At 48.0% G+C, this 15264-nt stretch overlaps 1 protein-coding gene across 1 annotated transcript in view; it reads right to left on the bottom strand.

Annotated features, from left to right (window-relative positions):
* Window positions 1–7894, bottom strand: part of MAP6 (microtubule associated protein 6) — a 44605-nt gene extending 36711 nt beyond the window's left edge. The window contains exon 1 of the mRNA XM_083854454.1: window positions 7133–7894. Within this exon, the coding sequence (XP_083710580.1) occupies window positions 7133–7854 (722 nt within the window). The 5' untranslated portion in view covers window positions 7855–7894. The remainder of the gene's footprint in view (window positions 1–7132) is intronic.
* Window positions 7895–15264: the final 7370 nt, after the last annotated feature.

The raw sequence follows: 15264 nt of genomic DNA, 5'->3' as shown, positions 1-15264 counted from the left end.
ATTGATGACACCTCCTAATGACACATTGTAAATGGGAGCACCAATGTATAGGAGGATCATGAAATCAGAGGAAGGAGGGGATTGACCTTGACGGCCACGTTCAAAATGGAATGAAAATTTGTAGTTAATTCTAGGCTTGGTACTGATCACCAGATTTTTTTGCTATGGGATGTAACTGCCTAAGAAGGAGAAGAAGGATGGATAACAGTATGGACATCTCTGTTATCAAAGAGTAAATGAGGGATTCATAATGAATCCATGATGCCCACAAACATGACTCATGAGTCTTCAGAAAAAATGGGGACCCCATCTCCAAAGGGCAATAATCTCCATCTCTGTTTAAGAAACAGAGATTTCATCTAGGAAAAGGTAGAGAGACAAGGTTGATAGCAGGAAGTAAAAATTTTTACTTCCTAACTACTTGGAGACACTGAGCAGTGATATTTGGACAGGAGAAAGTCACTAAGTATGTCAATAAAACAGAAAAAATATAAGAAATAAACCAAATAAAACAACAACCTGTCCATTGACTCAACGAGTTGCAAATCATCAGAGACTGAGGTCTTGGCACAGCCTTCCTTCTGGCATAATGCAACTAAAAATTCTGCATTTCTGAGACAGAGCCTTAGGTGTTACTCATAAAGACTAAATAACAAACCAGATAATTGGACTTCAAGGTTCATAGGGTCCCATCCAGCTCCATGTACCTAAAGGTCCCTCTGAAATGATCCAGCTAAGCCAGAGCAGAGGAATAGTTGCTCAAGCCTGTTGACTCCATCACCTGAGTGCCACCTCCACCTCTTCCTCCTGCTCTGCCATATCCTAAGGCATGCACAGACCAGCTCCAGTTTGCACACAGTCAAAACAGCAAAATTCAGCCTTACCTACACTGCTGAGCAGCTCCCCATTGGCTTTTGGGGCTGGATGTTGTCCACCTTAAACTGATTGCAGAGAATACGCTGCCACATACTCCACCTTGGAGCTACCTTCTTGCAAGTGTCCTCAACTTGGAGACACCACCAGTCTTTCTCAGCTGATGGACTATATCCAGAGGAGATCAAGAATGTGGTAGAATAGCTCTCTGCCTGCATGTTGTGGTTTGACACTGGCCAAATGCCAAGCACCCACAAGAGATGCTCACTCACCCCCACCCCACTACAACGGAAGAGGAGAGAAAAAAATTAAACAAAGGGTTCATGACTTGAGATAAGGACTGGGAGAAAACACTCCAAGGGGAAAACAGGCTCAACTTAGAAGTACAAAGTGTATTTATTACAACAAAGTCAGAGGAGGATAATGAGAAGTAAAATAAGCCCTTAAAAATACCGTTTTTTCCCCCAGGCCCTCCCTCCTTCCTGCTGCCAGTGCAGGGGAGACAGAGCATGGGGATTTTGGTCAGTTCATCAGCCGAGAACTTCCACTGCTCAGGGAGAGAAATCCTTCCCTTGCTACGCCATGGGGTCCCTTCCCACAGGACACAGTTTTCTGTGAACTTCTCTAGTGTGGTTCCAATCTCATGAGCAGCATTCCTCCCAAAATGACTACAATGTGAGTCCCTCCCATAGGCAAAAATTCCTCCCAAAACTACTGCAGCATAGGTCACTCTTCCACAGGGTGCAGCCCGTCAAGGACAGGCTGCTCCAGCCTGGAAGAAAGAGCGCCCTCTCTCCCAAGTCTCCCACTGGATCACAGCCTCCTCCAGGCATTCACCCACTCTGGGATGGGCACCTGCTCCACATGCTGCAAGTGGATCTCTGCATCCCCAGTGGATCCCCATGGGCTGCAGGGGCACAGCTGCTTCACCATGGTGATCACCATGGCCTGCAGAGCAATCTTGGTTCTGACACCTGGAGCACCTCCTCCCCCTCCCTCCCCACTGACCTTGGTGTCTCCATGTCATTTCCCTTGTGTTCTCACTTCCTCCCCTTCTCTGGCTACAAAAAACTGTGCCCCACTTTGTTTTGATTTTCTTCTTAAATATGTTATCACAGAGGCATTACCATCATCTCTAATTAGCCCAGGCTTGGCCAGTGGGATGTCCATCTTCATAGCCACCAGCCATTGGCTCTGCCAGACATGGTGACTGGCAGCTTCTCACAGAAGCCACCTCTGTGGGTTCCCTCACTACTAAAAACCAGGCCATGCCAAACCAACACAGCCATCATCATCCATCTCCATGCCCTGTGTCTTAGTGAACACCAGGGCCATTAGTTATTAGTTACTCATACAGCCTGTCCCTGTGGTACCAGCAGACATTGTGTCTCCTCCTGTTACTAAAGGTATGTATCAAGTGACCCCCTGAGACAGAGCTCAGCCTTTGCCAAAGCTGCCAAACACCTCTCTCAATAGCCTTTTCTGGATGGAAGAAAATATTCTGCTCCTTGTTTCCCACCTGAGAAAACTGGATCCATCTGCCTACATGGTTACATTAATAAACACTCTCATAGCTAAAACAACAAGGACTTGGAGAATGGTACCCACCCAGGAATGTTCTCTGACAGTGGGGTCTGAGATAGCTCTCACTCACACAATTAAACCTGTATAAACTCTAAAACCAAGGTGGTTGCATCCAAACTGATTGTAGGGATAATTTCTTGGCTTGGGAGTGGGTGCTACTAAACTCAATGCGAGAAGAGGGCTGGGGACAGTTCCAAGAACTGAAGTGTACATGATTTTTCCATACCCAGGAACATGTCCTGGGACTCTTTAATTTATGAGTACAGACATAGATGTGATCACATATTTCAGAAGGCAAATTTCAGAAGGAAAATTTCCCATCTTACAGCATAAGCAGTGTTATTAACATTCTCACTAAGGTAGGAGATGTCCTCCACTGGAGATTTTCAAGAATAGGTTAGATAAAATCACAGAAACACAGGGTTTGGAAGGGACCTTAAAGCTCATCTTGCTCCACTTGCCTGCCATTGGCAGGGACATTTTCCAGTAGACCAGGTTGCTCCAAACCCCATCCAACCCGGCCTTGAACCCTTCCAGGGATGAGGCAACCACAGCTTCTCTGGGTAACCTGTGCCAGGGCCTCGCCACTCTCACAGCCAAGAATTCCTCCCTGATATCCCTTCTTAACCCTGCCCTCCCACAATGGGAAGCCATTCCCCCTTGTTCTGCCCCTCCAGACCCTTCCTCAAAGTCCCTCTCTGGCTCTTGGAGCCCCTTTAGGCACTGGTCTCCCTAGAACCTTCTCTTGTCCAGTCTGAACACTCCCAGCTCTCCCAGCCTGTATCCCGAACAAGGAAGAGCATGAATTTCCTGCCCTTTTGTGTCCAGCCTTCCTGTGTGAACATCCTTCTCTAAATTATCTCTGCTGTATCTCTGAAAACCAGGCAGCAAGTCTCCAGTGCTGACTCATTCATCTCTATAGCTACTACAAATTCTCATTTGCTCCACATCTTTAGTACCTCCAGGATTTGAGATGAATGACAGAACATTAGCAACAGGCAATTCATTAATACTAGCAGTGGTCCAAAATGTTCCACTGAAGCCTTTATTGTCCTTGTTTCCTCTGCTAGGAAAGGAAGTTGGTGGGAGGGAAAAATAATTGGTTTGGTAAAAAAAAATTAAAATCTGGTTTTGCAATATTACTTCTCAGGGGAAACTAATTTTCTTAGTACTCATTCTGGTACCTTACAAAGGGGGTAAATGGTTCCTTTCCCTTTTGTATCATTTTTTCTTTAGGGAATTAAGGTAACAAAAGAAGCAGAATGCAAGACAAAGAAGAAGGGAAAAAAAACCCCCAAGAAACACGTAATTCTGTCATTTTCCCATAATTTCCAAATAAAAATGGAAAGCATTCATTCATTCCTCCTTTTATTTTTACCAAATGTGCTTTTAATTGTTTCACATCCACCAGCAAATGCCACTGTGTGCACATTTTGTCACTTGTTCTCTCTGGTCACAAACCTCCAGGGTCAAGTCCAGCCCACTCCATCCTTTGGTGCAGCAAGGAGAAATGCTCTGCCCACCCCATCCAGAAGTTCAGAGGGAAAAATCTCCTCACTCAATACAGATAAAGCCCTCACAGAATTGAACAAGGAACAACTTCATCCACCACCAGCAGCTTTCCAAGGGGCTGGTCACTGATCTGACTGAAGGATTCCCTGCTCCTTCATTCCTCAGGGTCCACAGGCCACCCTGAGAAGCAGGACCAAAGAGAAGAGGGATGAGGTGAAGGACATGTAACCTGCCTTGGTTACCTGTAAATTTGGGCAGCTGATAGGCTGGGGAAGGAAACTGAGGCAAGAATGCTGGAACCTTGCTTGACCACAGCACACCCAGTGAGAGCAGTGGGAATAAGTACATAAATAAATCCCATGTATAACTGAATAGTTAATAATTTATTGTTAATAGATATATAAATATAAAATATAAATAATGTGATTATTAATTAATAAGGTAAAGCAATACTAGAAATATTAGAAATAAATCCTATTTATTCTGTAGGATCCCTGAGCACAGGCAGTCTCCAGCAGACATCCACAGTCCTGCCACTCTGGCCTCATTAACAGCTTCTGGCTCAAATGCTGATACAAACAAATCACCCGATTCCCTCTGGCTGGGAGGAACCTCCATCTTCCACAGACATCACTACCAGGCACCATATCTGCTCTGTACCTCTGGGTGGACCTGGGAGGAGGTCACAGCCACATGGTCTCTGTGATATTCATCTGTCTGGGTACACAGAGGTTAAAAAAGAGAATTCTTCCCTCTAGCGTGGACTTTCCCCATGACCTTGGGCTCCTCGCTTACTCCATCCCATGCTCCCAGCTGTTCCTCACATGACAATAATACCCAGTGGTATTATTACCCAGTGGGACAGAGCAAGCTTAAAAACTACTACTGGTCTGCTCTTTGGTTTCATCAAGAAATTGTTTCCCAGCCCTGGAAACACTGATTTGCAGCAGTGACAGAGGACTGTAAGGAAATCCCCCTACTCTCTGCTGATGGGGAGCCTTCATCCATGCACAAAGAAGAAAAGCCCCATGTGAGCCATCTTTGCTTCTCTCTAGCCACAAGGTCATTAGGAGGTAATTTTTGGCTGCTGGGTGGTCCATAAGGTTGCCCCAATAGTCTGTGAGACTCCATCCTTGGAGATGTTCAATACTCACCCAGTATGTCAGCAGCCAGGTTCTTGGCAGTAATTAGGATTTGGAGAATTTGGTTTTTAAAAAGAATCCAAACAATAAACAACACTTAGAAGATGCCTAATTTGAACAGAAAATGAGAACAATTAGCCAAAACATCACTTATGCATTAATGAAGAGGCGCTTGTGTTCTGTAGCTGAGAGTCAGAGCAAACACTTCTGCAATATGCAGCACGGAAGAAAAACATGAAAGTGGGAGAATACTTTCCCAAGTGGAAAGAGAAGCCCAAAGAGTATTGTGAAAGCCAACAAGCAACACAAAGAAAGCTGAATCTTTCTAGTTCTTCTTAGATTTAACATCTCTGCTGATCCAACCTCTCTCCTTGGGGAGGAATCCTAGCCCAGTGCCTTAGGAATTTGCTAGAGCAGACTGGAGGAATAGGAAAATGAGCAATCTGTATTTAAATACACAAATAAGTCTAATTATCCTTTGTAGCAGTGGAAGAGAAGCAACTCATTGGCTCTCCAGTTCCAGGAGAGCTTTCTGCTTTAGCCCTGCTATCTCCAGCACAAGCACAGACCTTGCAAGGTGAGAAGACAAAAAGCTGAGTCTCAGTTCATAGCAGGTTTAAGGGCTTTGTCACTCCTAGAGACTCCTTTCCCAACCCCTGCAAAACAGAGCCCCCAAAAATCCTTGGCCATTTTCTTGTGTCTCAGCCAAGCACCACCATCACATCTGGGTGCACCAGAGCCTCCAGCATTACCCAGTGAGAGTTAGAGCTGATGCTAAATGACAACAAAAATCAATATCTCACTGCTTGAACTGTTTCCTGCTTAGGGAGGGGGAAGCAGATTTGTGGTGCCACCAGAGGGACAGAGGAGTCAAGTCTCAGCTTCATCTTAAATCTGCAAAAATGTACTACCTGTACAGAGGCCAGGTGTCACCTCTAATCTCCCCAAGAAGGAAAATAAATCATCCAAAGGCATAAACCCTTCAACACTCACACAGCTATAGGGAAAAGCAAAAAGGCTGCAATCACACTTTTGTCACAACAACCCTAGCTTTGCTCTATGCCACTTCCACCCTGGTCTCGGCAGTGGTGGGCTCTGCCAAAGAAAGCACTGGAAAACAACTGCAGTAACCCCTCCTTGCAAACGTGCATGCAGGACAACCACCCCATCACTTTTGTTTCTGCATTCCAAACACATTGAATGCCTCGACCCGGAGACAAAAAAAAAAACAACAGCAGCTTGCTGCAAGGAGTTTCACACTCTGAATCCCAAACAAGGTCTACTGCTGAGGTGAAATAAGGGCATCCATTTCTAGTTGGCTGGGGCGGTAGTGGGGGGGACAGAAAGATGTGTCATGCCCTGCTGTGCTGCATTAAAACATGGCAGCATCTGAAGGCTGCCCCACCCAAGCGGCCTAGGATGCATGTCCCTCATCCTGGCTCATGCCCAGGATGCTTTGTCTTGAGCGTGGGCCGGCCTGGGATGATTCCTGGGACACTCCTGCATGGGGGGCACCCCATTTGTGTGTGGGCCCCCTGGGAGGTGGGCAGGTTGCTGGTCCTTTGGGTGGGCTGCAGCACGACAGCCAGGGATGCGCTTGGAAAGGACCAGAGGTGACTTGCACATCCCACGGAGGTGACCCCAAACATTACCCCTATGGAAATCCAAAGTGGTGGGTGTCTCTGAATTTTGGAATACAATGGGGGGGGGGGGGGGGGGGGGGGGGACGACGACGACACAAAGACAGTCAAACCTGCTGCCAAGCTCGCCGACAAAAAGCGTCCATGTATTCACTACCTGCACAATACCTACTGCCCCATCATCCATTCTCAGAGACATGGGGAATTTAAGGACACCCCCGGGCAGGAAATCTGCCAGCCCCCCCGGAACGTTTCACCGCCTCATTCCCAGGGTGGGATGCTCCTCCAGGGAAGCGCACAGGGGGACTGGATAAGAGCTGGCGAGGGGCCGGCAGGTTGGGGATCTGGATGGATGGGGGGGACGGAGACGTGTCTTCTCACCTGTAGGACGAGCTGACCCCCGCGGCCACCTCCTCTTTGATCTGCCTGTTGACAGCATCGGCGGCCGCCCGGCCCCGGCTCGGCTCGGCCGGCTGCCCGCCCGCCTCCTCCGCCTTCCTGCGACCCTTCTCTCTGCCATCCCCGGGCCGCGCTGCCTTGAGATGCTCATCCTCCGCCTCGGCGTGCTCCTCCTTCTTCTCGGGAGCGATGTGCACCTTCCGCCGCTTCTCCTGAGCCGGTTTCTCCGGCGGAGCGCGGTCCAGGGCCAGGACGGGGGAAGGTCCCGGTTTGGGGATCCAGGGATGGTCTCCCCGCTTGGGGATGGGCCAGGCACGGAAATCTTTCTGGTACTGCGTCTCCTTCTCGAAGGGAGTGTCCGAGGGCTGGTACTCGCTCTTGGGCTTGCAGCTGGGCTCCGGCCGCTGCACCTTCCAAGGCTTGTAGTCGTGTCTCATCACCGAGTCGGCCGGGGGAGAGGCGTGCGGGGCCGGGCCGGGCCGGGCGGGACCGGGAGCCGGCTCAGCCCCCGCCGCCGCCGCCGCCGCCGCCTCCCCGCCGGGCTGGGTCTCGATGGGGCCCGCGGGGCGCGGCGGGGGCGCGGCGGGATGCTCGGTGGCCTCCGAGTATTTGGTGAACACGAGGGGGACGGCGATGTCCGCCTTGTCCAGCTGGTTCCAGAAGCGGGCGATGCAGCAGGCGCGGGTGATGCAGGGCCACGCCATGGCGGCCCCGCGCCGGGAGCGACCGCTCCGCGCCTGGAACCCCGCACCGCTCCCCGCCCCGACAGCCGCTCCGCCCGCAGCGGGGGCGGGCCCTGCGCGCACACGGGCCGGGCGCGCACACGCCAGACACACCTGCGCGTCCCCGCACGGCCACGCGCGTGTGATACGTGTGCCGCACCTGCACGGCCACACAGCCGGAACACACGTGTGAGACATGGCTGTGTGTGTGTGTGCACAGTCCTGCACACACATGTGAGACATGGCTCTGGGTGTGTGTGCACAGTCCTGCACAACTACACACACTTGCAAACACGTGTGAAGCACACCCGTGCATGTGTGCATGCACATGCTTGGTCATAGGCCTGCACATACGTATACAAGGCACTCGTGTGTGCACTTGCATGCAGGGTCACGAAAACCTGCATATACACACGTAAGACATGTGTTTGTGTTTGTGCACACACCTGCACTGCCACAGACCTGCACAGCTGCACACCTGCACACACATGAAGAAACACACCCACGTGGCCCATGTGTGCACAGACCTGCATACTTCATACACACCTGGACAGACACACCTGCACAATCATGCACCTGCACACACACATGCCAGATAGGCAAATCCAACAAACACTCCTCTGTGTGTGCACACATGCATGGTCACACACCTGCACACATATGGGCAAGTCACACGCATGCATGTGTAAGCACACCTGCATGATTGATCACAAACCTCCACACATATGTGCAAGGTGCCCGTGTGTGCAAACACATGCATGTGTGGTCACACACACCCCCACACATGAGAGATGCACATGTTTGTGTGCACACATACATCTGCACAGGCACACACAGTTGCACACACATGTGGACACATGCCCATGTATGTGTGCATGTATCTGCATGGACATACACGAGAGCATAAACACGCAAGAAATGCCCATGCATGTGTGCACACACACAAATGCTTGGTCACATACCTGCACACATATGTGCAAGGTGCCCATGTGTCCATACACATGCATGCACGGTCACACCTGCACACATGCATGCACAGGAATTCAAACACATATGCAAGACACACTTGTGTGCAGACACCTGCACAGGCATATGTGCACATAAACACGTGTCAACCCCCACACAACACACACATTTGCACACAGACATAGGGACATGCAAAAACACACAAACCACATTCACACATGCAGGTTCTCGTGTAAGTGTTTATGCAGCGCATACAGACATTTTTACACACAGATGTGCACAGGTGTGTACACACACATGCAAGCACATCCAAACACATGTATATAACAAAGGTATGAGTATACATGTATACTCATACCTTTACACATACACTCACCCCTGTACACTCATGCATAAACATGCACATGAAGAGGTGTGAAGATGCACCCCTGTGCTCATACATGCACAACAGAATACATAGCTGCATTCACATGTGCAAACACATACATGCACACAGACATAAATATGGACATGCACACACATATGAACATACACACACTAGACATCTGTTCCACTCACATGTGTATGTGCTGCATATGCACATTTGTATGCACAAGCACATGCCTATATGTAGGTGCATGCATACATGTGCACCTACACACGGACACACGCACGCATGTCCAATCTCACAGATGTGCGCGTGCTGTACACATGCATGTGAACATATGAAAAGATGCACCCATGCACAGACATAGACACAATATGTTTATGCTCCCATGTGCATGCACTCATGCACAGATACTTGCCCACATGTATGGAGCTGCCCATCTGTATGCACACATATGTACGGATGCACACACCCCCACACTCACACCCATTTTATTCTCTCCTTTTGCCTCTTTTGAAGTTGCAAACCCAAACCAAAACACCCTCCAGCCATCTTCTGCTGACTGCTGCCTCTGAAATCTGATTCCCAGGGTAGATTCACAGCCCCAAATCCCACCCTCCTTTCTAGCCTTGCCTCCACCTTCACCCTATCCATCAAGCCAGCCCTCCAACCCTTCCTCCATCCCTCTGTTTCTCCATCCTGCCATCAATCCCTCCATCCCCCTCTCTCTCTCCTTTTCTCCCTCTGTTTCTCTATCCCTTCATTCCTCCATCCCATTCTTCCACTGTCCCTCCATCACTCCCTTAACCCCATTCTTCTCTGCATCTTTCTCTTTATTCCCTGGTGCCAATAAAGTCCATTTGTACCCAAATCACATCCACACTTGAAGTCCTCCAGTCTTTGTCAGCCTTGTGGCAGTACCAGCATTTCCACAGGGAGCAGAACCCCAATAAAACAGTGAAATCCACACGCTCAAATGCTGAATTACAAAGAGAAAAAGCAATTCCCACTCATCAGTGACTGCAGCTGCTGGGAGTGCAGTGAAAGGCAGGATTATCCCTGTGGGGATTGTTTCTCTACTACAATGCTTTGTATCCCCTTATTGATTCTTAGGCCCTGAGGATTTTGGGCTTGGATTTGGTTTTTTTCTTCACTTGTCTTTGCCTGGAATGGCTTAATTTCATTCTTACCTGTAGGCAAGTTGTGGAAACTCGTTTTATGGATAGTATTGGAGCACTCAGTGCTGGGAATGGATGGTTCAAAGAGCCACCTTGGGAAAGAGAATAAATAAATATCATCTAGAGGTGTCTTTACACAGACATAGCTTTATCTTCCAGATTTATATCATTCTGCTATTACATCCAGTGCAATAAAAAGTGAGGATTGCACTTAAAGGTTTAGGAAGCTCCTCAGTATTTCCCAGCTTGGGACGCAAGCCACAGTGTTCTAGGGCATCAATGCACTGTGTATCACCTTTGTAAGTGTGGTGTACTCCTGTGCATCCACAATAGATGTCCTCATCTCTGCTTAGGCTGGGTTTTGAAATAGAGTCACAGAATCATTGAGGTTGGAAAAGTCTCCTAAGATCACTGAGTCCAACCATTCAATTAGCACTGCCAAGGCCACCACTAAACATGTCCCAAATGCCACATCTACTTGGCTTTTAAATCCCTCCAGGGATAGGGACTTCACCACTGCCTTGTGCACATCTTTGCCATGGCTTGACAACCCTGTCCATGAAGAGTATCCAATCTGAACCTTCCCTGGTGCAACTAGGAAGGCTATTTACTCTTGTTCTATTGCTTGTTACCTGGGAGCAGAGCCCAACCTCAGCCTGGCTCCAATCTTCACTCAGTTTTCAGGAAAGTATCCATGGAATTTGTGTCCAAACTCTAGGGAGAAGTCCTACACATTGCCAGGGTGTGTGTAGGAGGCTTCTGCCTCTGTGAAAGTTTGTGTAGCTTTATAGTTTGTAAAGTGAAGTGTCTCTCAGTCAGGAATTCGAGCTTATCTCCCCACATCTTGTTTTCAAGGCTAGTTGTTTGTTGGGAATTCCACCCCTGTGGACAGAGAGAAATAACTGACTAGCTAGGCAAGCTGGCTTGGGTTATCTCATCAATTAATGTTGGGAGAATGTCTGGAGCTATCCAACTATCACAACACCTGATGGACAGAGCAGATAAGCTCCACTGTGGTAGGGAGGAAGTCCTGCCACAGAAGTTGAAGACATGAGAAGATTCCCCCTTTTCTCCAGGTTGAACCACCCATATCCCTCAACTGCTCCTCATGTTCCAGATCCTCCCCCAGCTCCATTCCCTTCTCTGGACATGGTCCAACTCCTCAATGTCCTTGTCAGAGTGAGGGGCCCAGAACTGCCCCCAAGGGCTGGATGTGCCTCAGCAGGGCCCAGCACAGAGCAATGGTCACTGCCCTGGTCCTTTTGGACACACCATTGCTGACACAGGTGAAGTGCCCTTGGCCTCTTGCCTGTCTGGATGCACCATGTTTAGTCACTCCCAGCCAGCACCCCTTGGTCATTTTCAAGCAGCCAAGATGACAGAGTCATCCCAAAACTGCTGTTGTCAGACCCCAACTCTGTGCTTCCATGCACACTACAGGCAAACAGCTTTTGCATTGAATAAACTGTGGTATTACAAAAAAAAAAAAAAAAAGAAAAAAAAAAAAAAAAGTATGGAAACAGGAACAAGGGAAATTGGAAAATAATTGACCTTATGATAGTGACCCAACGTCTGCAAGGAAGATGTGCAATCAAAGTTTTGCAATGGGATAAAGCTTTCTGGCTGGTGAAGTTCAAGATTGTGTTTCTTTTTAAATACTCTCAATAATTTCATTTATTTTAAAGCTATCATGGTGATTTTTGAGAGTATAAACCCCATCTTGATCTGAGAAGTGCTGCCCACAGAGGCCCTGCACATGTTTGTGGACCTTCCTGCAGAAAACCTTTCAAAGTGCATCTGTGTTGTTGTTTCAGGACTTGTTGCACTGAGAGCTGTTAGTGAAATGAGTTCTCTTAATATAACAGGGAAGTTTTGTGGGAAGAAGGATGTGGACCTGTTGAAATGAGTTCAGAAGAGGCCACTAAGATGATCATAGGGCTGAAGCCCATCTGTTCTGGATACAGGCTGGGAGAGCTGGGGGTGTTCAGACTGGACAAGAGAAGACTCTGGGGAGACCTTAAAGGCACTGCCAGTCCCTAGAGAGGCTCCAAGAGCTGGAGAGGGACTTTGAAAAAGGGCCTGGAATGACAGGACAAGAAGGAATATCTTCCCACTGTCAGAAGGCAGGGTTAGAAGGGGTATCAGGGACAAATTCTTGGCTGTGAGGGTGGTGAGGCCCTGGCACAGGTTGCCCAGAGAACCTGTGAATGCCCCATCCCTGGAAGTGTTCAAGGCCACGTTGGATGAGGCTTGGAACAACCTGGTCTAGTAGAAAATGTCCCCGCCTATGGCAGGCAAGTGGAGTAAGGTGACCTTTGATGGTACTTTCAACCCAGACCATTCTGTGTTTCTGTGATTGTGAGATATAAGTGTGTTCTGGACACTGTATGAATCCATTGCAACAGCTCCTACTCTGGAGTGAATCCATGTCCTAAGTCTCTGTTCAGCAGTGCCATCACACAGGGATTTGCACAGCACCTTGCACCTGTTTGGGGACTGGGGATTGGCATGTGCACTAAGGGCTTTTGAGCTTCTTTTTGAGAGTTCCTTATCTGCAGCAGGCCTGGGCTCATGCCACATGGAAACACTCAATCATGCATTAGTCATCTTCATTTGTAACAAAAGTCATGGACAAAGCTGCCTTGTGAGGTTTTGCAGCATCAGGAGACTTTGCTGCTCTGCAGATACCATGCAGACCTAGCTGGTGTTAGAATCTGCAGAACTAAAAAAATTGCTTACTGTCTCAGTGAAATATATGGTTATGTATCTATATCTGTATCTTGAATCATGGCTACTCATTCTTCTTCAGGAATCAATTATAGAAAAGCGTCATCAAGTAAAATCCATTAGCTCTTATCAGCAGAATTGATGTGCTGGCTGCAAACATCTCTGAGAGAGGATGGGAGTAAAATAAAAAAATCTGTTTTTAATTTACAGCTGCCATGGCAGGAAGGAACAATTCCTTCTCCAACCTCCTCTGGGAAAAGGGCATGGCCAAGTGTGAGACATGGGGGATGGCCAAGGACATGGATATCATACAGCATCAAACTGTATCAGTTTGGGGCATAATGCTGCCAAAGCATTTATTATAAAGAAGAAATTCCTCCCTCTGAGGGTGGTGAGGTGCTGGCACAGATTCCCCAGAGAAGCTGTGGCTCTCCATCCCTAGGAGTATCAGACAGGGCTTGGAGCAACCTTGTCTAGTGGAAGGTGTCCCTGCAAGAGCAAGAATGCTGGATGAAAAACACCTTGAAACATCATCACTGAACCAGAGATATCTGTGCAAGAACTTTTCATAGAGTTATAGAATTGTTGGAAAAATTGTTTAAGGTTGGAAAAGTCCTCCAAGACCATTGAGTCCAGCCATTTCCTCAGCACTGCCAAGCCCACAACTAACCCAAGTGCCACATCTACATGTGTGTTAAATCCCTTCAGAAATGGGGATTCCACCACTGCTCTGGGCAGCATGTTCCCGGTCTTGAAAACTGTTTTGGGGAAGGAATTTTCCCTAATAACCAATATAACCCCTCCTTGGTCGTACCATCCACCTCTCTGACAATGCTCGTGTTGCACAATCCAGGAGGACCAGGGTCCCTGTGCCCACAGGTTTCCCCACAGAATTTTGGAAATCACTGATGGTTTCTCACCAGGAAACATCCTGTCACCAGGTAACAGTAGTGAAAGAATTAAAAACCTTTGCTTTCTTGAAGCAGGCAGGGTCCTGACATTTGCAGTAGAAGACAAAGGACGGGGAGAGATTTGAGATCTAAACCAGTTTTAGTTCAATTAAAGCAACCAATGCCTTTAGGAAAAGATCCCTTGGGGTTTCACCAGAACCCTGTTATCCTAGTGATTTGGGAAAATTTAGTCTAACAGATCCCTCATAGCCCAGCATCTTCCTAGGCCTGACAAAGGGAAAGGATTATTTTTCAGCTAACATCTCTGATTTGCTTCTGCCAAGGTTGTTTTTAGTTTTGTTCTGTAATTCTTGGCTGCAGTGACCTTGGGATTTGAAATGCCCTTAGATATGTGAGTGAAGCCTTTGTACGTGGCCAGTCCTTTCACAGTGCTCATAGTTCAGTGCAGTTTATTATTCTGTATCCTTGTGACAATGAGACCTTTGGTTTTCCCAGCCCTCCCATGAGATGATTTCTTTGCTTACCTGAGTGGCTTATCAGTTCCTTGAGGATTTTTTCCCTTCAAATTTCTAATTTTTTTCCACACATAGTAAATTGCATCTCTTTGCACACGACAAGGCAGAGGCTCAGACTATGCACCTGCTTGGAGATAAAAATGAAAAGCAGGAGTAGTATTTCCTTTCTCTATACCTACATAAATGTGTGCAAGGATGAACATGGAAACTCATCTGCCCAGTCCATCCATGTCTTGGCAGAAGCATGAGGTTGCTCATGTACCCTGTGCTCAGCAGTGAAACACCATTATATTGTCTCCCCACCTCCCTGGCTGAGACTGAAACCCATCCACATCATATCACTTTGGAGGAAAAGTGACCTGCCTGTGCTCATTCCTTCTGTTGTCCCTTCCTGCTGTGCACAGGGTGATTTGTAGGGGAAGGGGGAAAATAAAACTGGCTTACAGGAACGAATACCTCATTGTCTCTGCTGACATCCAAATACTGCAAAATTTGAAAGAGACAGGATCTTGAAGGCAGGATTGCATCCTGAATGGAGTTCACGTGCCAGATTTGGGTGGTAGAAGCATGAAATTGTCACCATCTAACAATGCTGTGAGTCATGATGGTGTAAAGTCCATGACACCTCCCTCTCCTCCCTGTATGGATGGTGCTGTGCCCAGTGACCACTGCGACTGTATGTTGCACAATTCCTTCTACTGTAACACTGGGTAGATGCTGACAGAGGA

The sequence above is a fragment of the Zosterops lateralis genome, assembly GCF_965231275.1.
Source record: "Zosterops lateralis genome assembly, chromosome: 2".
In the NCBI taxonomy this organism is placed as follows: Eukaryota; Metazoa; Chordata; class Aves; order Passeriformes; family Zosteropidae; genus Zosterops; species Zosterops lateralis.
This window is presented reverse-complemented; position numbering and strand designations above follow the sequence as displayed.